Consider the following 23,797-nt stretch of genomic DNA (forward strand, 5'->3'; position numbering starts at 1 on the left):
TGCCTTAAAAAAAAAAAAAAAAAGGTTATTTCCTGCATTCCCGTGTGTGTGTGTGTGTGTGTGTGTGTGTGTTTTCCGAGGTAGGGTGTCACTCTAGTCCAGGCTGACCTGGATTTCACTATGTAGTCTCAGGGTGGCCTCAAACTCATGGTGATCCTCCTACCTCTGCCTCCTGAGTGCTGGGATTAAAAGCATGTGCCATCATGTCTGGCTTCTAAAATCTTTTTTCTTTTTGACACAAGCCCAACAGACTGTCACTTGTGTGTCTGGCATATGTGGGACCTGAAGAGTCAAACATGGAGCCTTAGGCTTTGCAGGCAAACGCCTTAACCACTAAGCCGTCTCTCCAGCCCTTTTCAGTACCCTCCCCCCCAAGGTAGGGTCTCACTCGAGCTCAGGTTGACCTGGAATTCACTGTGTAGTCTCAGGGTGGCTTTGAACTCACAGTGATCATCCTACCTCTGCGTCCTGAATGCTGGGATTAAAGGCATACACCCAGCTTCCTTTTTTATTTTTGTGAGGTAGGCTCTCAGTTTAGTCCAGGATGATCTGGAACTCAATCTGAAGTCCAAGATTGGCCTTAAATTCATGGGATCCTCCTACCTCTGCCTCCCAAATGCTGGTATTAAAAATGTGCACCACCACGCCTGGCTTTTACTTATTTGGAAATAGGGTCTTCCTAAATTGCCAGGCCAGCCTTGAACACACTGTGTAACCTAGACAGGCCTCGAACTTGCCTCAGCCTCCCAAACAGCTTGGATGACAGGAACGCACCACCAGGCCTGGCTCTTGGGGCACATGAGTTACAGCAGCTAGCTCGTGCTCTGCTCCCTGGCTCGTATCAGAAGGAACCAACCTGGTGCTTGGTGGCATCATACAGGAAGTTGGCCCAGTTGGGGTCTGTCTGCATGAATCTGAACTCAAATAGCTCCCGCAGACATAGCTTCAGGAGCTGGAAACAAATCTGGAAGGGGGGGGGGGCGGGGAGGAAGAGACAACTGAATGAGGAGCCCCCGCAGGGCCCTCAGGTCCTCATAGTCCTGCTATTCCACAAGGCAAGTACCTGGTTTCGGATGTCCTGGCTCAGGCCCTGGCACTGGTCCAAAGGGACTCCTCCAGCCAGTTCCATGCCCAGTACCCGTTTCGTACACAAGTCCTTGACCACAGCGGGCACTCGGAAGAAGGGGTCATCTGCCAAGAGCTGCCTGGGGCAGGAGGTAGGGAAAGAAATAGCATCTCATGCTGTAGATCCCGAGGTGTGGTGCATGCACAGCGAGGTCAGAGAAGGGCAGTAGGTGTCCTCAGGTGTACCTGCCTGACCAGGGAGCCACAGAGAACCTCCTGTCTCCATCCCCTGCAGCGCTGGGGTTACAAGCAAGCAAGCTCATGCCCGGCTTTGGTTTGTTTTGTTTTGTCTTTTTGAGGCAGGGTTTCACTCTAGCCCAGGCTGACCTATAATTCACTATGTAGTCTTAGGCTGGCCTTGAACTGAAAGCAATTCTCCTGCCCCTGCCTCCTGAGTGCTGGGATTAAAGGCGTGCGCCCCCACACTGGCTCACGCCCAGCTCTTTGAGTGAGTACTGGGGATTGAACTCAGCAAGTGCTCTCACCCGGCTGAGCCGTCTCCCCAAGCCTGGGGTAGCCTTCCTTTCTGAGAAGCCCTTCCCGATGTCCTTTCCCGCTGCCCTTTTCTGGCTTCTATTGAGTCTGGGCGATGGCCAATATCGGGCAGATCTGACATTTAACAACACTCCTTGAACTGCCTATTCTGTGCCCTTTAGCTGGGTGCTGCTGGAGGCCCAGTTACCACTTCCCTACCAGCAGCCTTTCTCTTCTGTTTGCTCCAAGACCACCGTGGTGTGTTTAGTTGATGCATCACTTAAAGACAAAAATCAATCTAGGGCTGGAGAGATAGCTTCGTGGTTAAGGCACTTGCCAGTAAAGCCTAAGGATATCGGTTCAATTCCCCAGGACCCACATAAGCCAGATGTATAAGGTAGCTCAGGATATTGGAGTTTGTTTGCAGCAGCTGGAGGCACTGACGTGCTCATTCTCTCTCTGCCTCTTTATCAAATATATATATATACATATATATATATTTATACATACACACACACACACACACATATATATATATATGTATATATTTTAAATCAATCTAGAAGCCAGGTGTGGTATAAATGCCTTTAATCCCAGCACTTGGGAAGCAGAGGTAGGAGGATTGCGTGAATTTGAGGCCACCCTGAGACTACATAGTGAATTCCAGGTCAGCTGGGCTAGAGTAAGACTCTACCTTAAAAAAAAAAAAAATCAATTTAGGGCTAGAGGGATGGCTTAGCAGTTAAGGCGCATGCCTGCAAAGCCAAAGGACCTGGGTTTGATTCCTCTGGACCACCTATGTATGCCAGATGCGCAAGGGGGCACATGCATATGGAGTTCCTGTGCAGTGGCCTAAGGCCCTGCTGCACCCATTCTCTATTCCACTTGCCTATTTTTCTCCCTCTCAAGTAAATAAAAATATTTTCAGAAATTATTAATTCACCCCCCAAATAGTCAGTGATATTAAAGTTATGAGTTGGTAATACCAGTCACTGGACACTCTAGTCGCTACAGAATTTTTCCCCTAATTTCTGACTTCACAGTCCAAGGTTCCAGTTACTTGTGGCCAATTTTGGATTGAAAATATTTTGTGGGCATGGTGATGCAGGCCAGTTACCCTGGCACTTGGAGGAAGAGGCAGAAAAATCAGGGGTTGGTAGTTAGTCGCAGGCTCAGTCCACGAGACTCCATCTCAAGGGGGAAAAGAGAAAGAAAACCTCAAGGTGGTGGGGGGGCGGCTAGGAGGAGGGGAGGGGAAGGTCAGATCTGGTAGCACGCGCCTTTAATTCCAGCACTCAGAGGTAAAGGATTTCAAGGCCAGTCGGGGACCACAGAGTGAGTTCTAGGTTAGCCTGGGCTAGAATGAGACTCAACCTCAACCCCCCCCCAAAATAACCCGAAAACAATGAGAAAGAAAGGGAGGAAGGGAGGGAGGGAAGAAAAGAGGGAAAAAAGAACTCGCTTTGTGGATTTTGGGAAGTCTGGGACAGAAGTCTCTACAGCGTAAACGTGTTACACCAGAAAGCATCTGAGCCTACTACCTAAGTTAAATTTACCATAGGTATGTATAAGAAAAAGAGAGTCTAGGTAGGGTTGAGTTATAATCTGTGGTTTCACGCAGCCACCGGGAGTCCCAGAGCACGTGCCCTTGGATGGGGGACAGGGTGCTGGCCTTTCAACGCTGGTAAACAGTGAAGAGCTCTCCAAGCCCCCAGTGCTCAGGAGGTGAAGGCAGAAGGACCTGGAGTTCAGGGTCGTTCCTGGCTATGTAACAAGACTGAGAACAACATGGGTGACATGAGACCCCGCCTCAAAAAAAAAAAAACTTAACAAAACCAAAGACAAGAAACTTTCTGTGTGCCTTGGTTCTGGACAGGGCTGGAGAGGCAACCCAGGCCTGCCTGCATCGGAACCCTGGCTCCAGCACACAGACTACTCACCCACTGAGGCAAGCGGGTCAAAGCAGACTTGGGAGGCAGAGAGGGTGACGGAGGAACTGCGGGCATGCTTAGGGTAGCAGGAGGGTGGACAGAAGACCAAGTGGACCTTGAGGAGTGCTGAAGTATCCCCAGATATCAGATGGAGGGTGGGACACCGGCTTAACTTTTAAGGTCCTACACTGGGGCTGTTTATTATTATTATTATTTATTTATACACTTATTTATTTTGATGTGTTTTAAAAAGTTTTTTAATTAATTATCTATTTCAGAGAGCGACAGAGGAAAAGAAGCTGACAGAGAGACAGAAATAGGGCAAGTGGGGCGCCAGGGCCTCCAGCCACGCAAACAAACTCCAGAAGCACGCGTCCCCTTGTGCATCTGGCCTACATGGGTCCTGGAGAATCAAACTGGGGTCCTTTGGCTTTGCAGGCAAATGCCTTAACCGCTAAGCCATCTAGCCACCTCTACAGCCCATTGTTTTTTGTTTGCTTGTTTGTTTTTGTTTTTTTGAGGTAGGGTCGCACTCTAGTCCAAGCTGACCTGGAATCCACTGTGTAGTCTCAGGGTGGCCTCACACTCACAGCGACCCTCCTACCTCTGCCTCCTGAATGCTGGGATTACAGTATGCCACCATGCCCAGCTTGGGACTGGTATTTCTAGTCATTGTTCATATTCTCACTCATGTGTGCACTACTTCTCAAAAGCTCAAAAGCTGGGCCCTCTGCTGAGCATTTAATCAGCACAGTTCTTTTATCCCACTCCCCCATGAGGACACTCTCCTGAGGTCACTGTACTAAATCAGGCCACCCAGCTGATTCAAGGTTGGGTTCCCTGTCATAGTCCAGGACTCTAGCTTTGAACCACACCTTCCCCTGACTCTTTATTCTCTGTCTGCTGAGAATCACAGTAAACGTAAGAGCCACACTGGGCCAGATCCCCAGGAGGTGTCCTTAATTGCGGCAAAGACCATACTTGCAAGACACAGACATGCTTCTCCGTACAGCGGGAGCCTGCTCTTTCCATGCCACGTCATGGTCTGCCGTGGAAACCCGAGCATGGTGGCACATGCTGGTGATGCCAGCACTTGGGAGGCGGAAGCAGAAGGATCAGGAGTTCAAGAACATCTTCAGCTACATAGTGAGTCTGAGGCCAGCCTGGGTTACATAAGACTGTGTTTTAAAAAAAAAAAAAAAAAAGGCTGGAAAGATGGCTTAGTGGTAAGGCACTTGCCTGTGAAGCCAAAAGATCCAGGTTCAATTCAATTCAATTCCCCAGGATCCACTTAAGCCAGATGCACAAGGTGGTGCGTGCGTTTGGAGTTCATTTGCAGCAGCTGGATGCCCTGGCACGCCTATTCTTTCTCTCTATTGCCTCTTTCTCTCACTTAAATAAATAAATAAATATTAACATGATTTTTTTAAAAAAATACAAAGGGCTGGAGAGATGGCTTAGTGATTAAGGCGCTTGCCTGCGAAGCCTAAGGACTCATGCTGGACTCTCCAGATCCCACATTAGCCAGACACACAAAGGTGAGGCAAGTGCAAGGTCACACATGTCCAATAGGTGTTGTAAGTGTCTGGAGTTTGACTGCAGTGGCTGAGGCCCTGGTGCACCAATTCTCTGTCTCTCTCTAAAATAAAAAAATAAGCATGCGTGCGCGTGCGCGCGCACACACACACACACACACACACACACACACGACAGCCTCATGTGTCCTATGAGTGTAACCATAGGTGGCGGGAAGAGGAAAGCCAGGAGCTCACAGCCATCCTGAGAAGTAGCAAACACTACTGGGCCAACCAGGGGTACATAGCAAGACCCCAAATGAAAACAAAAACAAACAAAACACTGAAATTTGCTGATCCACCTTGTTGAGTAGATTGCACAGAGTGGGGATGCTTTCTGTTTGGGGCTCGTATGACCACCACCAGCTGGGCATGCTGTCTTGCAGCTGTTATCCCTGCATGTGAGAGGTTGAGACAGCAGGATTGCCTCAATTGCACCAGGTCAGCCTGGGCAACAGTTTCTCAGAAGGAAGTAACCTCCTCCCACTCTCCGAGGAGGTGGGTGGATGGATGGGGGGGAGGATGGATCAGCAGCTGGGTGAGTAACGGATGGATGGATGGATGGATGGATGGGTGGATGGATGGGTGGATGGATGGGTGGATGGATGAATGGATGAGTGGAGAGATGGATGATGGATGGATGGATGGATGTGTGGATGAGTGGAGAGATGGAAGATGGATGGGTGGATGGATGGGTGGATGGATGAATGGATGAGTGGAGAGATGGATGATGGATGGATGGATGGATGTGTGGATGAATGGAGAGATGGAAGATGGATGGATGGATGGATGGGTGGGTGGGTGGATCGATGGATGATGGATGGGTGGATGGGTTGATGAATGGATCGATGGGTGGGTGAATAGATGGATGGATGGGTGGAAGAAAAAGGAACTTGCAACTCCGCTCCAGGGTTCTGGCTGCCAGAGGCTGGGGAGTACCAGCTCTGGATCAGCCTAGGCAGGAGGGAAGGAGGACTGTCATAGGGCAGAGGTCCCCCGGGGAAAGGCAGCTCACCTGAAGTTCTGAGCACAAGCGGCCTCCCGGCGGTAGTCACATTCCCAAGCCAGCTCCTGCTGCAGGGCCTGCAGGCTCTGCTCCGCGAACAGGCCTGGGAGACAGTCTTGTCAGCTGCAGGGGCCCAGGCCTGCCCCCGCCTGCGCCCCGGGCGCCCGTGGGAGTGTCTTCTCTTATGGGTCACGTCTGTTTTTCTTTGTTTCTCACTGTCCCTCTCACCTCTGTTCCAAGACTTTTTTTTAACACTTTGTTTTTACCTCCTCCCTTTCTCCTTCCCAAGGCAGATACAGAGAGAGAATGGGCACGCCAGGACCTCTAGCCAATGCAAACAAACTCCAGAATCATGTGCCATGTGCATCTAGCTTACATGGTACCTGGAGAATCAAACCTGGGTCCTTAAGCTTTGTAGGTAAACTCCTTAACAGCTAAGCCATCTCTCCAGGCCCCTTTCTTTCTTTGACACAGGGTTTCATGTAGCCCATGCTGCCTTTGAACTCACTACATAGCATGCAAGGAAGAGCTTGAACTTGATGCTCCTGCCTCCACCTCCCGAAGGCCAGGACTATAGGCGTACACCACCATAATTGGTTGATGGGGTGCTAGGGATTGAACCCAGAGCTTTGGCATGTGGGGCAAGCACGCTATCAACTGAGCTACATCCCCAGCCACTTTCTTGGCCTCTTGTTCACACTGAGTCACACTGCGCTCCTCTCCTCTCCTCTCACTTCCAGGCCTGCCTGCCTCTCTGCCCCACAAGCACGGCTGCTGTCTTGGCCAGTTCTCGCTCACAGGCGCGACAAACACGCTGTCCGCAGACCCCTGCTTCCCGCCCCTACGGCTCCTTGGCACGCACTTAAAATTCTGCTCTGCACGTGCCACGTTCGTTCTCTGAGCATCTCTTTCTACATTTTGGTTTGGGCTGCTGCTTTTTTGTTTTGTTTTGCTTTTTTTTTTTTTTTTTTTTGGTTTTTGGAAGTAGGGTCTCACTCTAGCTCAGGCTGACCTGGAAGTCACTATGTCATCTCAGGGTGGCCTCAAACTCTCAAACTCTCAGCGCTCCTCCTACATCTGCTCCCCTCCCCCAGTGCTGGGATTAAAGCCCGACTCTGGTCTGGGCTTTGTCACATACACTCCCGCTCTTGCACTATTCTCTGCTTAGTGTCCTGTCACACAAGATGAAGGACACGTTCACACACTCACAACGCTCTCCCCCAGCAAACCCCACTTCCTCTCCTCAGGAATGGCTCCCTTGATGGGGACGCGGCAAGCACCTCACCCTCTGGCAGGGACACAACCACCTTGAGCACAGCCAGGAGGTTCTGGACATCGCTCTGGATGCTCTGGGCAACACCTGGGTACTGCAAAGGGAGAGAGAAGGGAGGTCGGAGGTCCCTCATGCCCACCCCCAGCCCACAGGGCCTGGCCTCCCTGCTCACCTGGATCTTCACGGCCACCTCCGTCCCGTCCCTCAGCATGCCCTGGTGCACCTGCCCAATAGAGGCGGCAGCAAAGGGCACCTCCTCCAGGGACATCACCTTGGTCTGCCAGTCCTTGCCCAGCTCCTCTTCTAGAACTCTCTGGAAGGAGTGACCATGATAATCATTACGAGAGGGGAACACCTGACATGCTAGTGATGCTGGGCTGAGATCCTGGCTGCTGTCCAACTTCATGGGCTCCTAGAGGAGTCTCTTGCCTGGTGACCAGCCTGCTAAAAGACTATAAAACAAGGGGCTGGCGGGCTGGAGAGATGGTTTAGCGGTTAAGCGCTTGCCTGTGAAGCCTAAGGACCCCGGTTCGAGGCTCGGTTCCCCAGGTCCCACGTTAGCCAGATGCACAAGGGGGCGCACGCGTCTGGAGTTTGTTTGCAGAGGCTGGAAGCCCTGGCGCGCCCACTCTCTCTCTCTCCCTCTATCTGTCTTTCTCTCTGGGTCTGTTGCTCTCAAATAAATAAAAATTTAAAAAAAAAAAACAAAAAACAAGGGGCTGGGGACTGCCTGCAAAGCCTAAGGACCCAGGTTTGGTCCTCCAGGTCCCACATAAGCCAGATGGACAAGGTGGTGCATGTGTCTGGAGTAGGTGTGCAGTGGCTAGAGGCCCTGGTGCACCCCTCCCCCCGCTCTCTTCCTCCTTTCTGTCTCAAATAAAAATAAATAAATAAATTTAAAACAAGGGGCTGAAGAGATGGCGCAGTAGTTAAGGTGCTTGCTTAGAAAGCCTAATGGCCTGTATCTTATTTCCCAGTGCCCACATAAAGCCAGGTACAGAGTAGCGCATGCAGCTGGAGTTTGTTTGCAGTATCAGGAGGCCCTGGGGTGGCCCTTCTCTCTCTCCTTGCAAATAAATAAAAATATGTTTAAGAAATAGGCCAAGTAAGTTAAAAAGGAGACATAAAGGGAAGAGAAAGGAAGGGAAGAGGGTACTTAATAGGTTGATATTGTATATATGTAAGTACAATGATTGTGATGGGGAGGTAATATGATGGAGAATGGAATTTCAAAGGAGAAAGTGGGGGGGGAGGGAGGGAATTAACATGGGATTTTTTTTATAATCATGGAAAATGCTAATAAAAATTAAAAAAAAGAAAGAAAGAAAGAAATAGGCCTGGGCGTGGTGGCGCATGCCTTTAATGCCAGCACTCGGGAGGCAGAGGTAGGAGAATTGCTGTTAGTTCAAGGACATCCTGAGACTACATAGTGAATTCCAGGTCAGCCTGAGCTAGTGACACCCAGCCTTGAAACAAATAAATAAGCCTTCAAGCCAGGCATGGTGGCACTCGGGAGGCAGAGGTAGGAGGACTGCTATGAATTCAAGGCCAGCCTGAGACTACATAGTGAATTCCAAGTCAGACTGGGCTAGAGTGACACCCAGACTTGAAACAAACAACAACAAAAAACAACCCACTTCTTCAGATCTGTGTAGGCTGCTGCATAGTTTGTTTAATGAAGATTATTTAATTCCTGTATTATATCCTTAAGTTATAAGCTGACATATTCCAGCAAAGCTTCCATTGATCCTGGCCTGGTCCAGAGTGCCTCAAGGCAGGCAGGTGGTTGAGTCCTGGAGCCCACATCCTCCCACGGTTATTAGAGGAACAGCTCATGCTTTAGACACTTCATGACAGGTGTTATGCTAGCCTATTTACAGATACACTCTCCTCTAGTTTGTCTTGTATTGTTTTACATAACCCAGCTGGGCTAGTCACTGTGTAGCTGAGGAGGACTTTGAACTCCAGATCCCAATGTCTCTGCAGACGTGTGCTCTCACAGCTGGCATAACCTCCTTTAACTAATTCTATCTCAAACTTGCATGGCACTTATGGAGTGCCAGGGGCATTCTAGGAACTTTATGTGCATGTTTTAAAAATATTTGAAAATATTTTTATTTTTATTTATATACTTGAGAGTGAGGGAGAGAGAGAATGGGTGTACCAGGGCCTCCAGCCACTGCAAATGAACTCCAGACACATGCACCACCTTGTGCATCTGGCTTACCTAGGTCCTGGGGAACTGAACCTGGGTCCTTACGCTTTGCAGGCAAGTGCCTTAACCACTCAGCCATCTCCCCAGCCCATCTATGTACTACAAATGAAGCACCTTACCAGATAAAAGTATATACTAATGCATATAACCCCGTGACACGGGTATGGCTGTCTTGCTGTTTCTCAGAGAGGTCAAAACACATTTGTGAGTGAAGGAAGAGATGGACTTGAACCTCAAACACTGAGCTTTGCTGCCTTGGCACAGCACTGAGTCAGGTCCAGGGCTGAACGGTAACCTCTGGGGAGGCCTGAGGAAGGTACTGCAGTGAACCCCATTCTGAAGAATGGAAAGTGGCTTGAGGGTCAGACAGGGAGGACAATGAAGGGGGGTCAGGGAGATACGGAGGAGACGCAGTCACTGGGGGGCACTCACCAGCATCTGCCAGCGGGGCATGAAGTCGGCACTCTGGCGGACTCGCTCGAAGATGCGCTGCACCTGGGGGCTGATCAGGCTATTGTCTTGGGACATGGCGGGACAAGGAGAAAAGGGAGGGGGAGGGGTCCCCGCATGAGCATCTGAAGTCAGGGCAGTTGCTGGGTGGGTGAGATGGGGTGGCAACGAGGTGACGGGTCAGGAGTTGGGGGTCATGCTGTACCCTGGATGCTGAGCATTTGGCCGACCTTGAGGGCAGCCCCCCGTACTGTGCATAACGTCTGCACGATGCGCTCGGCATTGGCCTCCGACAAGAAAGGGCTGGAGCCCAGAGGTGAGAGGCCCTCTGGGGAGAGAAATAACCATAAGAATTATAAACATAAAAATAATTATATTTTAGCCGGGCGTGGTGGTGCTCCCAGTACTGAAGAGGCAGAGGTAGGAGGATCGCTGTAAGTTCGAGGCCACCCTGAGAATACATAGTCAATTCCAAGTCAGCCTGAGCTAGACAGTGACCCTACCTTAAAAAAACAAAATAAATAAATTAATAATAAATAAATTCCCTTTGTGGAAGTTATCAATAAAAAATAAATAAATAAAAATTCCTCCAGGCCGCAGGCCCACAGCTGGGGTTTCTCTGGAGACAGCGGAGCGGAGGCCTGGCGAGGTGGGCGCCTCCCTCAGGGTTCCCTGCAGCCCTCATGTGAGCGCCCCACGGCGGGAACCGCTTCCCCGACATCAATGCAAGCCTGAAAAAAGCAATTTCTTCCTCCTAAGCCATGGCATCTCAGTTGTACAGAAATGGCACTGTGGGAAACAGTCTTCAGGAGAGCCTAGCTGAGCCCACACAGTCTCAGCAGATCACCCTCAACTCGCCCTTCAAGCTCTGCTTCAGTTCAGTAAGGCTGGGACCTCAGCGCTGGCCCAGAGGGTCAGGGCTCTCTAAATACATAACAGATTCTACGATAATGTACGGACTCTTGTATCGAATGATGTTGAATTCAGAGAAGTGATGGAACATTAGGTGGATAAAGTGAAAACTGTAGCCTGTGATGGTAAAAATACGGGCTCCAACACCACAGAATGAATAGGAAGACGGCTTTTCACTCCGTCTCCTGTCGTTACTCCTCGTCTTTGGAAGAGAAGCATAGAAAAGACTCTTTTTAAGTTATTCTTACAGGCTGGAGAGATGGCTTAGCGGTTAAGCGCTTTCCTGTGAAGCCTAAGGACCCCAGTTTGAGGCTCGATTCCCCAGGACCCACGTTAGCCAGATGCACAAGGGAGCGCACGCGTCTGGAGTTGGGTTGCAGTGGCTGTAAGTCCTGGCATGCCCATTCTTTCTCTCTCTCTCTCTCTTTCTCTCCTCCTGTCGGTCTCTCTCAAATAAATAAAAAATAATTTATTCTTACATTGCAAGAATGACCATACTGCTCTACCACAGAGAACTGATGCAGAATGAGGCCTGGAACCCTGCTCTCTTACATCACCTTTACTATGCAGACAGCATGAGCATATTAGTTTTTAAGAACATTTTTTAATAAACCCTTTGAAAACGCAAAAAAAAAAAAAAAATTCCCCCAGCCTCTTCCATTAGTCATGGTTGTCTAATAGTCCCTTGGCCCTGTCTTAAGCCCTTCCAAAGAGGACCCTGAATTCAGAGAGAAGACATTACTTACCCCAGGTCACAGAATGACCCCAATTTTTTTTCTTTATTATTTATTAATTTATTTGGGTTTTTTCAAGGTAAGGTCTCACTCTACTCCAGGCTGACCTGGAATTCACTATGTAGTCTCAGGGTGGCCTTGAACTCACAGTGATCCTCCTGCTTCTGCCTCTCAAGTGCTGGGTAAAGGCCTGTGCCACCACAGCCCAGCTGGTGACACCATTTTTTATTTTTTCCAGTCCTGGAGAATAAACCTAAGACCTTGTGTATGTTAGGCAAGTACTTGCTACTGCTGAGCCACGCCCCCAGCTCCTCACTGTAGATTCTATACAAGTGCTGTACCTCTGAGCCATGCCCCCAGCCCCTCACTGTGGGTTCTAGACAAGTGCTCTACCTCTGAGCCACGCCCCCAGCCCCTCACTGTGGATTCTAGACAAGTGCTCTACCTCTGAGCCACGCCCCCAGCTCCTCACTGTGGATCCTGGACAAGTGCTCTACCTCTGAGCCACGTCCCCAGCCCCTCACTGTGGATTCTAGAAGAGTGCTCTAGTGCTGAGCCACGCCCCCGTCACTCACCTGACTGTGCACTTCCTCCTGGCAGGGACTTCTTGGCCACTTCAGCCAGGGTGCCTATCCCTAAGCCCATAGCCAGCCCTGCAGAACAAGAAAGGAGCCTGAGGAAGTGCTTGCTGGGGGCCTACTCCCTGACCCTCCCTTCTCTCTGCATCTTGACTGCTGTGCTGCAGACCCTCTGTGGCCGAGTCTTGGCCTCTTTGTGTGTCTAGCTCCGGTTGAATCCCCTCCTGGATAGGTTTCCCTTCAAGGTGAAGACCGCTCTTCCTGTCTCCCTGTCTGCACAACAGTGCCTCTGCTGTGCCTAAGCCATGCATGGAGCTGCTGGAAATCTCATGTCCACAAACCACCATCAAAGGTCTGATGAAAGTCCTGGCACTGTGGTGTATCCCTTTAATCTCAGCACTCTGGAGGCTAAGATAGGAGGATCACTGTGAGTTCAATGCCAGCCAGGGGCTACATAATAAATCCCAGGTCAGCCTAGGCTAGCGTGAGACTCTGCTTCAAAAAAACCAAACTATTCTGGAGAGTTTAGCAGTTAAGGCACTTGCTTGCAAGTCAAAAGATCCAGGTTCAGGACTGGAGAGATGGCTTAGAGGTTAAGCCACTTGCCTGTGAAATTCAGGACCAGATTGAGGCTCAATCCCCCAGGATCCACATAAGCCAGATGCACAAGGTGGTGCATGCATCTGGAGTTCATTTGCAGTGGCTAGAGGCCCTGGTGGGCCCATTCTCTTGTTCTCTATATCTGCCTCTTTCTCTCTCTCAAATAATTAAAAAAAAATTTTAATATTTATAAAAAAAAAAAGATCCAGGTTCAATTCCCCAGGGCCCAAGTTAGCCAAATGCACAAGGGGGCACATGCATCTGGAGTTCCTTTGCAGTGGCTAGAGGCCCTGGCACACTCATTCTCTCTCAATCTGCCTCCTTCTCTCTCTTAAATAAATGAAGTATTAAACAAACCAAAAAAACAGGGCTGGAGAGATGGCTTAGTGGTTAAGATGCTTGCCTACAAAACCAAAGGACCCGGGTTTGATTTGTTAGAACCCACATAATTTGCAACCAGAGAGAGGAGAGAGAGTATAGGCACACCAGGGCCTCCTGCTACTGCAAACGAACTCCAGATGTACGCATCACTTTGTGCATCTGGTTTAGGGGAGTACTGGGGAATCAAACTCAGACCATCAGGCTTTGAAAGCAAACACCTTTAACCACTGAACCACCTCTCTAGCTCTCCATCACTCTTTCTCCCTCTCCCTGTCTCATTCATCCTTCCTCTCACTTCACCTTACAAACACTGTCTCCTCTGATTCTGGTCTCATCTAGAGCCCCCAACTTCACACCTACCCCCAAAGCTGGCCAAGCGACTGATGCGGGAAGCGGGCACCTTGCGTTCACGAGAGCGATTACTCAGCTGGTAAAGTGAAGAAAAGTGTGAGGTTGGGAAGGTGGGCAGGGAGCTGACATGCCCACTTAACTAGATTAGGGGCCAGTGGCCTTCACTGGGTATTGTTGGGAGCAGGAATCAGTGATACCTGGGGCCGGGGAGCCTTCCTGAGACGGGCCTCCCGGGCCCTGCGAATGTCTTCCTCACTCAGGCCTCTTCCAGGCCCATCTTGATGAACGTTTTGGGCCCAAGAACCCCCAAATAGTCCCTGCAAGAGAAGTGGACTTTGGTCAAGCATAAGGTCTTCCTGACTCTTAGTCCCAGAGGCCTTCCCTCAGACTGTTCCTCTTGGGGGACCCACTCCCCAGCCTCTTACCCACCAGTGGGGCCTAGGCAGGGCCCCACAGGGCAGTACAGCAGTCCTGCCCAGCGGTCTACAGGTCCCCCGCAGTAGGGTTCCTACATCCAGCCACATGCCCTAAAAAAAAGAGGGGATTATTCTGGGAAAAGCGACAGGCCTGGGGCTGGAGGGATGGCTTAGCAGTTAAGGCTCCTGCCTGCAAAGCCAAAGGACCCAGGTTCGATTCCCCAGGAACCAAGTTAAGCCAGATGCACAAGGTGGTGCATGCATCTGGTGTTCGGTTTGCAGCAGCTGGATGCCCTGGTGCGCCCATTCTCTATCTGCCTCTTTCTCTCTCAAATAGAATGACTGGGCTGGAGTGGGTGCCTGGCATAAGACCCTGACAGCTTCGCGCCAAGAACTCACAGCTTCCCTCCCGTGTCCTCTGCAAGCCCTCCTCACGACCCCCTCTCCCCAGGTCGCTAGACTCCCACAGCCCCTCCAGGACCACCTCTCTACTTCTAGGAGCATATCCTTGCTAGGAACCGCCCTGCCCTCTGCTGCTAGGCGCCCACGATTCCTCCCGGGTGCCCCTCCACACGCCTCCCCCCACATCAACCGCCGCAATGGGCATCTCCTCCCGTTGCTTAGCACCCACTGCTCTCGGGCTCCGCGTCCGCCACGCGCCGGGGCCTCCGGTTCTTCCGGGAACTTGTCTGCCCCGCCCCCTCCGGTCGGAGAGCCAATGGCGGCTCTGCGGGCTCGTTGACTGACAGCGCGCGGAGGGCGGGGCCAGGAGCCGGCTCGGAGCATCCGGGTGGGCACCCCCTGGCATTGCTGGTGCACGGCCGGAGCCCACAGTGTGCTGCTGTTCTTCAGGCATGACTTTATTTTGTTTTGATTTTCTTTCCTGGCACTCATTCTGTAGTCCCAGGCTGGCCTCGAACTCATGGCGATCCTCCAACCTCTGCCTCCAGAGTGTTGGGATAAAAGGCGTGCGCCACCACGCCCTGATGATAAGATAATTGTTGTTATTGTTATTTCTCTCTCTCTTTTTTTTAGGTAGGGTCTTGCTGCAGCCCAGGCTGGCCTGGAATTCACTATGTAGTCTCAGGGTGGCCTCGAACTCAAAGCGATCCTCCTACCTCTGCCTCCTGAGTGCTGGGATTAAAGGCGTGCACCACCACGCCCGGCTCCACCCCTCCCTTGTTTTTTTTTTTTTTTTTTTTTTTTGTCTTCGAGGTATGGTGTCACTCTAGCCAGGCTGACCTGGAATTCACGTTCACTATGTACTCTCAGGGTGGCCTCGAACTCACGGAGAACTGCCTCCCTACGCCCAGCTCAAGCTAGTTTTGAATTCTCTATGTAGCCAAGGATGACCTTGAACTCTTCAGCCTCCTGCCTCCACCTCCCAAATCGTGAGATTACAGGCAGCAGTATACACAGCGTGAGGCTGTGATCATCAGGTTCCTTCCAAAAGGAACATTTGTACCAACAATCTTGACAACCTTACTTATTTTTTCCTCTTGGCAGGCACAATATTTCTCTCTCTCTCTCTTTTTTTTTTTTTTTTTTTTGCTATGCTAGGGTCAAAGCTAGGGCTTTGTGCAAGCTGGGCAAGTGCTCTGCCACCGAGCCACATCCCCAACAATAGCTATCTCTGGAACACACATCCTAACAAGCAAACGTACCCCTCCGCTTTACACTGACACCCACGTCTTGGCAGCAAACTTTCCTTGTGCTATGCGCATCTGCTGGACGACAGCCTTCGGCTCACGCCCTCAACTCTCAACCTGTGTACACAATCCTCCTCGCTCTGCACACTGTGCCTCTCTGTTCCCTCCAGCACCCAGCTGGCTCTGCTCCCCGCCCCCCCACCCCGCCCACCCACTTGAGGGATGGTTGAGAGTGGGAACTTCCTCACATTTCCCGGAACACTCAGCCAACATTCCCAGTGCTGAGTCAGGGACCAGGGCGTCCCAGAAGATTGACTCACCCCAATTCTCACCGTCTGGAATAGACGCAGCTGGTTGGGGTAGCTGTCGTACCACCAGACTCCTCCTTAATCTGTCCAGACCTACCCCGATCCCCACTGTCGGGAATCAGACCTCACTGTTATCTGTCCCCTTCCTGTGTGACCTCAAAAGACGCGTCCCCCCCCATCTGTCTCTGGACTTCATCAGCCTAACCTATAAATATGAGGTACCAAGTGGGCTCCTGACTGGGATTGCTCACTGGCTTGGGAAGAGATGACTGACTCATTTTAGAACCTTGGGCCTAGATCCCATGTCGGTCCCCTTGGGTGACTCAATTTCAAGACTGAAATTACCTCCTGCCTTCCTTCAAAGGTGAGGGGCTGACTCAGGAGCTGGAGGCAGTTCCCTCTTGAGGACAGACTATGTTATGTTAAAAAAAAAAAAAAAAAAAAGATTCCCCTCTGACAATAATCCTACAGGGCTGTGACTGACAGAGCCAAGGCCCCTGCATCATGGATTCCATCTACCTAAATTCATAGCAGATGTCCCTAGAGTTACACAGCTCTTTAAGCGGGCAGCCTGGGACCATGAAGCACTTGGGAGGTATAAACAGGAGATTCAGGGCTGGAGAGATGGCTTAGCAGTTAAGGTGCTTGCCTGCAAAGAGAAAGGACCCCAGTTTGATTCACCAGGACCCATGTAAGTCAGATGCACAAGAGTGGCACATGTGTTTGGAGTTTGTTTGCAGCTGCTGGAGACCCTGGCACGTCCATTCTCTTTCTATCTGGCTCTTTCTCTCTCTCAAATAAATAAAAATGTTTTTTTAAAAAAGAAAAGAGGCTAGAAAGATGGCTTAGTGCTTAAGGCACTTGCCTGTAAGGCCAAAGGACCTCAGTTCGATTTCCCAGGACCCATGTAGGCCAGATGCACAAGGTGGCGCACGCATCTGGAGTTCATTTGTAGTGGCTGGAGGCCCTGACACACCCATGCTTGCTCGCTCCCTCGCTTGCTCTCGCTCTCTCTGCTTCTTTCTCTCAAATAAAAAAATGAAAATATATATATTTTTTTTAAAAAAGAGAGCTGGGCGTGGTGGCGCACACCTTTAATCCCAGGCAGAGGTCCAAGGATTGCTTTCGAGGCCACCCTGAGGGTCTCACTATATCTCAGGCTGACCTCCTACTTCTGCCTCCTGAGGGCTGAGTGCTGGGATTAAAGGTGTTTTTTGTTTGTTTCTTTTTTGAGGTAGGGTCTGACTCTGGCCCAGGCTGACCTGGAATTAACTATGTAGTCTCAGGGTGGCTTCGAACTCACAGTGATCCTCCTCTCTCTGCGCTGGCATTAAAGGTGTGCACCACCACGCCTGGTCAGTATGCCCTATTTGAATAGGTGACAGACACAGTTAAATAGTGTCAGTACCTGGTGGAGAAGTCCTCTGGACATATAAATTTTTTTTGGCATTTATTTAAATAATTTTGTGAGGCAGATTGAATCCAAGCCATAATTTATGCATGTACTGTGCCACAAATCTTCCAACCTTTGGTTTGTCTATTGTGTGTGTGTGTGTGTGTGTGTGTGTGTGTGTATGCACACCCACTTGTGTGTGAACCAGGATCTCTTGCTGCTACAAATAGAATGACCATCGGCTTTACAAGACTGCTTGGGGAACTGAATATAGGTCTGTAGACTTTGTAAGGAAGCACCTCTAGCCGCTGGGCCATCTCCCCAGTTCTAGCCTGTTTTTTACTTTTTTCTTTCTTTTCTTTTGGTTTCTCAAGAGTCACTGTAGCCCAGGCTGACTTGGAAATCACTATGTAGGGTCAGGGTGGCCTCAAACCCCTCCTATCTCTGCCTCCTGAATGCTGGGATTAAAAGGGTGTGTCACCAGGCCTAGCTGAAATTCTTGTGTTGTTGCTGATGTTTGTCTTTTGTTTTTAAGGGGGGGGTGTCCTGAGAGATGGCTCAGTGGTTAAGGTGCTTGCCTGCAAAGCCTGATGACCTGGGTTCGATTCCCCAGTACCCACATGAAGCCAGATGCACAAAGTGGTGCATGTATCTGAAGGTCTTTTTTTGTTTGTTTGTTTATTTTATTTGAGAGTGACAGAGAAAGAGGCAGATAGAGAGAAACAGAATTGGTACGCCAGGGCCTCCAGCCACTGCAAAAGAACTCCAGATGCATGCACCCCCTTGTGCATCTGGATAATGTGGGTTCTGGGGAATCAAGCCTCGAACCGCAGTCCTTAGGCTTCACAGGCAAGCACTTACCCGCTCAGCCATCTCTCCAGTCCTTAGCTGAAGTTCTTTTGCAGTGGCTGGAGGCCCTGATGTGCTCATTCTCATTCTGTGTGTGTGTATGTGTGTGTGTGTGAAATAAGTAAATAAACTGGGCGTGGTGATATACATCTTTAATCCCAGCACTAGGGAGGCAGAGGTAGGTGGAGCACCGTGAGTTCAAGGCCATCCTGAGACTACATAATGAATTCCAGGTCAGCCTGATAAAGCAAGACCCTACCTTAAAAAAAAAAAAAAATTAATAACACACACACACATATATATCTCAGAGTGGCCTCAAACTCATGGCAATTCTCCTGCCTCTGCCTTCTGAATTCTGGGATTAAAGGCATATGCCACCATGCCCAGGTAATAAATAAATTTTAAAAATAGTTTATTATTTATTTGAGAGAGAAAGAGGCAGACAGAGAGAGAATGGGTGTGCCAGGGCCTTCAGCCACCGCAAACAAACTCCAGATGCATGTGCCACCTTGTGAGTCTGGCTTACGTGGGTCCTGAGGAGTTGAACCTGGGTTCTTTGGTTTTGCAGGCAAGGGCCTTAACCGCTAAGCCATCTCTCCAGACCTAAATAAACAAATTTTAACCAAGTGAAAAAAAAGGGGGGGGGCTGGAGAATAGCTTAGAGGTTAAGACACTTGCCTGAATAGCCCAATAACCCCGGTTCAATACCCCAGGGCCCACATAAAGCCAGATGCAAGAAGCAGCAAATACATCTGGAATTCATTTGTAGTGGCTGGAGGCCCAGGCATGCCCATTCTCTATCTCTGTATGTGTCTCTCTGTTTGCAAATGAATAAATAGTTTTAGCAAACATTTTGTTTTGTTTTGCTTTTGTACCTAAGGTCTTGCTCTAGCTCAGGCTGACCTGGAACTCACTATGTAGTCTCAGGGCTCCTACCTCTTGTCTGTTCAGCGCTGGGATTAAAGGCACGCCTGGCAAAGCATTTTTTTAAATCATTATTCCAGAGAGAAAGTGGGGTGGGGGAAGAGCATGCCAGGACCTCCTGCAAAGGAACTCCAGATACATGCGCCACTTTGTACTTCTGGCTATAACCTGGGTACTGAGGGAACCGAACTGGGGCCAATTAGGCTTTGGAAGCAAGTGCTTTGAACTTAAGCTAAGCTTAAGTCTATTTTATTTATGTGTGTGTGTGTGTGTGTGTGTGAAAGAGAGAGAGAGAGAGAGAGGGAGAGAGAATGACAGGGAGAGAGAGAGAGGGAGGGAGGGAGAAAGAATGGGTGCGCCTGGGCCTCCAGGCACTGTAAACGAACTCCAGACGCATGCGCCACCGCGTGCATACGCCTAACTTGGGCTCCTGGGGAATCGAACCTGGGTCCCTTGGCTTTGCAGGCCTTCCACGTTGACAGTCTTTCCTCGTTGAACACGCACTTGCCCGCGGCGGGAAAGGGTGCGGGGACGACGCGTGGTGCCCGGACGACGCCCGGTGCAGGGGTGGGAGGGGGATGACGCGGGCTGAGGGTCCCGGCTGGGCTTTGACCTTGACCCCGCCCCCCTCCGCACGCGGAGCATGCGCGTCCGGAGCCCTGGCTGGGGCGGCGCCAGCTCAGTCACCGCGCTTGCGTCACATCCGGTGGGCGTGGCCTCTGGGTTTCCGGGGGGGGGCCGTGGGGGAGGTGGAGTATCGGTTAACCCTTGCTTGGCCGGGCGGACCTGAGCCGGAACCCGCGAAGTTTGGGGCGCGCGTTCTCTCTCTCTCTCTCTCTCTCTGTCTGTGTCCCCCCCGCCCCGCCTCCCCCCAGCGGCCACACCCCCTCGGAGGATTTAAAGGGGAAGGAGGAGCCCGTCGGGGACGGCCGGGGGGGTTGGCAAAGCCGGGCGATGAGGCGCTGCCCATGCCGGGGGAGCCCGAGCGAGGCGCAGGCGGACGCGGAGGCGCCGCCGGCGGGAGCGTGGTCGACGGCGGCCCGCCTGGGGCTGGAGGGGACGCGCGGGGGGCGGCGGCGGCCTCCGCAGCGACCGTGCGCTCCGGGCGGGGGTCCCCGGCCCTGCCGCGACGGGCCCCGCCGGCACCGCGAGCCCTCCTCGTCGGACGATGGCCCGGGGCCCGAACCCCGTGGGGACACGCGCGAGGGGCACCCGGCAGCCGGCCTCGGGGCCCCGCGAGGAGCGGACGGGTCCAGCGTCCAGGCGCACGCCCTGGACAGCAGCCTGGGGAAGATGGACGGTGCCTGGACCGAGGACAGCCACACACATGGCTTCTTCTTCGGCCCCGAGCCCCCGTCGCGGCCACAGGGGGCCAGATTGGGTACCCAGCCAGGGGTTGGTGATGAGTCCTGGGCAGAGCTAGAGAGACCTGGGTGTCAGGCTCTGCCAGAGAGAGACAAACCCTGGGATGATAACCTCTGGACCCACCAGGCCAGCTCCAGCCCTGGAACTCGCCCCCGAGCAGCAGGTCCCTGCACGGAACCAGGCCCTGACTGCCCCCGGACAGATTGCAAGACGACGACGCACGTCGCAGGAGGCTCCTGGACAGAGACACACACTGATGGCTGCCAGGTAGAACCGAGTCACCACACAGCCTGGACACTGGCTGTTGGTGGTCTCCCAACACTAGACCCCGGTGGCCCCTGGCCACAACCTGGTACTGATGACAGTCCCTGGCCACAGCCTGGTACTGATGACAGTCCCAGGACAGAGCCTGGTACTGATGATGGGCCCTGGCTACAGCCTGATACTGATGCGAATGGCCCCTGCCTACAGCCTGGTACTGATGCGAATGGCCCCTGCCTACAGCCTGGTACTGATGCGCATGGCCCCTGCCTAAGGCCTGGTACTGATGCTCATGGCTCCTTGCTACAACCAGATACTGATGCGCATGGCCCCTGCCTAAGGCCTGGTACTGATGAGAATGCCTCCTTGCTACAACCAGATACTGATGTGGATGGCCCCTGCCTAAGGCCTGGTACTGATGCGCATGGCCCCTGGCTTCAGCCTGGTACATCATCAGGTCCCCGGACAGAGCCTGGGACTGACTGTCTTTTGGGGGAGTCCAATGGAAACAGACCTGAAGTAGCGGAACAAGAACCCGGGGAGTCGGGGAGTCACCGGTGCTCCCACCTCGAGGGCTGCCGCTCCCTGTGTCCTGTGCCCCGCCTCATCGTCACCCCCGAGACCCCTGAGCCTGACGCCCAGCCCGTGGGACCCCCTTCCCGTTTTGAAGGGGGCTTTTCCTCTGCCTCCTCTTTCGACGAATCCGAGGATGACTTGGTGGCTGGGGGCGGAGGTACCAGTGACCCCGAGGACAAATCTGGGGTGAGTGGGGTCCATTCCGTCCCAGAACACGTCCCCTAAACCTCTCTCATCCTCTCATCTTGGCGCCGAAATTTCTCTTCTAGGTTACTGCCGGGTGCCTGCCAACCATTTCAATTCCACACACCTGTTCTATTTCTTCCCCTGAGAACAGCCAGGTTACTGGCTCAGCTCAGACACCCCACTACTGTACCTCTTTCCCCCTTTTCCAACTGTCTCTAGTCCTGTGAGCTGTTTATTTATTTGTTTGTTATTTATTTGCATGTGTGTGGATGGATGTGCCAGGGCCTCTGCCACTACAAACAAACGCCAGACACAATTTGCCTCTTTTTACATTTGGCTTTATTTACATAGGTACTGAGGAATTGAACTCCCAGGTTGACAGGCTTTGAAAACAAGTACCTTTTGTTTAAAATTTATTTTTATTTACTTGAGACAGAGAGAGGCGGAGAGAGAGAGAGAAAGAGAGAAAATGGGTGTGCCTGGGCCTCTAGCCACTGCAAACGAACTCCAGACGCGCACACCCACCTCGTGCACCTGGCTTACGTGGGAACTGGAGAATTGAACCTGGTCCGCAGGCTTCATAGTCACGCCCTAAGCCATCTCTCCAGCTAACACCTTTACCCATTGAGCGGTCTCCCCGGCCCCTGTCCCTGGTTCTGAGGCATCTGCAGTGGTACCTCACTGACTGACTTCAGGGTGCCAAGGAGCCTGGCTGTCAGTGCGTGCGGAGGGAGTGCACGCAGGGTCTGTGACTTCTGTTGAATCCTCTGGGGAGTCTGATGCCTGCCCCTGAAGAACACTGGGAATGCCCTTTCATCCCAAATACCTTTATTTATGTATTGAGTTAGTTAGTTTTAGTTTTTCAAGGTAAGGTCTCACTCTAGCCCAGGCTGACCTGAAATTCACTGTGCAGGCTCAGGGTGGCCTTGAACTCACAGAGATCCTCCTGCTTCTGCCTCCCGAGTGCTGGAATTAAAGGCATGTGCTACCACGCTCAGCTAACCTTCTTTTTAGATTTTTTTTTTTTTTTAAGATTTACTTGAGACAGAGAGAGAGAGAGAATGGGTGTGCCAAAGCCTCTAGCCACTGCAAACGAACTCTAGATGCATGCACCACCTTGTGCATCTTGCTTATGTGGGACCTGGAGAACTGAACCTGGGTCCTTAGGCTTCGCAGGCAAGTGCTTTAACCACTAAGCTATCTCCCCAGCCCCTAACCTTTTTTTTTAAATATATATATATTTGTTTTGTTTTGTTTTTTTCGAGGTAGGGTCTCACTCTAGCCCAGGCTGACCTGGAATTCACTATGGAGTCTCAGGGTGGCCTCGAACTCACGGCGATCCTCCTACCTCTGCCTCCCGAGGGCTGGGATTAAAGGCGTGCGCCACCATGCCTGGCTTTATCCTTCCTTTCTTCCTTCCTTCCTTTCCTCCTTTCATTCTTTCCTTCTTTCTTCCTTTCCTTCTTTTTTTCTTCCTTCCTTTTACATAGCCTCATGTTGCTCAGGTTGGCCGTGAACTCACTACCTTGCTCCTGCCTCCACCTCCCAAATGCTGGGATTGCAGGCCTGCACCATACTGGTTTCTGTTGGTTTTGAGACAAGAGTTTTTAAAAGTATTTTGTTATTTATTGGTGTGAGAGAGAGAAAGAGACAAGAGAGTGGTGGGAATAAGGCATGTGCCACCACACCCAGCTGCATCCCGCTTTTATTAGATGCTCAAAGGGCAAAATGCTGCTGTATTAGGCAGGGATCTACCTGGTCTCCTTCAAGGGGCCCCTTACAGACTCCTGTTTACGTCTCCCACCTTCACCCCCAGCTTGGGTGCGGCTGGCTCTCCCCGGTGAATCAGAAGGGCTGGAAGGGCAGGTTCAGGGAGGGAGAGTAAGAGCAGAAACAGGTGTGAAACACGGCCTCACATGGGGCTGGGCCAGGCCCTGTCTGGAGTCCATCTGCTTGCCAGCTTGTCTGCAGAGCCCTCCCACAGGGCTGGGGCCCCCTAGCTGGAATCTGCCCTTAGCCCCCCTCAACACACATGCCTTCCTCAGGGACACGTTCACACATGTGGCCCCAGCTGTGAGAAACAAAACCTGCCTAGACTCGCTAGGCCCCCCCCACAAAGACGCTGACCCTTTGGGGCCTTGTGCCTTGGCCCTTCCCTCTGCCTGCCCTCCTGCCTCCTTGACGTCTTAGCAAAGCTGAGCTCGCAGTGGGTGACTAATAACAACAACAACAACATGCAAGGCCTGAGCCCGTGCTCGCCCACTCA

At 51.6% G+C, this 23,797-nt stretch overlaps 2 protein-coding genes and 1 pseudogene across 5 annotated transcripts in view; 2 read left to right on the top strand and 1 right to left on the bottom strand.

Annotated features, from left to right (window-relative positions):
• Nucleotides 1–19,711, bottom strand: part of Coq8b (coenzyme Q8B) — a 31,938-nt gene extending 12,227 nt beyond the window's left edge. Inside the window, exons 1-12 of one of the 4 annotated variants that reach the window (XM_045134385.1) lie at nucleotides 19,588–19,711; nucleotides 14,030–14,131; nucleotides 13,802–13,921; nucleotides 13,614–13,680; nucleotides 12,270–12,347; nucleotides 10,254–10,376; nucleotides 10,031–10,116; nucleotides 7,556–7,696; nucleotides 7,396–7,477; nucleotides 6,120–6,213; nucleotides 1,064–1,205; nucleotides 857–964 (exon numbers count right to left, since the gene is read on the bottom strand). In XM_045134385.1, the coding sequence (XP_044990320.1) occupies nucleotides 857–964; nucleotides 1,064–1,205; nucleotides 6,120–6,213; nucleotides 7,396–7,477; nucleotides 7,556–7,696; nucleotides 10,031–10,116; nucleotides 10,254–10,376; nucleotides 12,270–12,347; nucleotides 13,614–13,680; nucleotides 13,802–13,921; nucleotides 14,030–14,128 (1,140 nt within the window). In that variant the 5' untranslated portion in view covers nucleotides 14,129–14,131; nucleotides 19,588–19,711. Of the gene's footprint in view, nucleotides 1–856; nucleotides 965–1,063; nucleotides 1,206–6,119; nucleotides 6,214–7,395; nucleotides 7,478–7,555; nucleotides 7,697–10,030; nucleotides 10,117–10,253; nucleotides 10,377–12,269; nucleotides 12,348–13,613; nucleotides 13,681–13,801; nucleotides 13,922–14,029; nucleotides 14,132–14,504; nucleotides 14,615–14,651; nucleotides 14,705–19,587 lie in introns of those variants that run through there. The other 3 variants (XM_045134383.1, XM_045134384.1, XM_045134386.1) reach the window with 3 other exon arrangements.
• Nucleotides 10,810–11,117, top strand: LOC101612533 (annotated as a pseudogene).
• Nucleotides 19,712–20,097: 386 nt separating the features above from the next.
• Itpkc (inositol-trisphosphate 3-kinase C) overlaps nucleotides 20,098–23,797 on the top strand; it is a 28,068-nt gene continuing 24,368 nt past the window's right edge. The window contains exon 1 of the mRNA XM_045134170.1: nucleotides 20,098–21,531. Coding sequence (XP_044990105.1) covers nucleotides 20,098–21,531 — 1,434 coding nt within the window. The remainder of the gene's footprint in view (nucleotides 21,532–23,797) is intronic.

This window comes from Jaculus jaculus, chromosome 14 (genome assembly GCF_020740685.1).
Source record: "Jaculus jaculus isolate mJacJac1 chromosome 14, mJacJac1.mat.Y.cur, whole genome shotgun sequence".
Lineage (NCBI taxonomy): Eukaryota > Metazoa > Chordata > Mammalia > Rodentia > Dipodidae > Jaculus > Jaculus jaculus.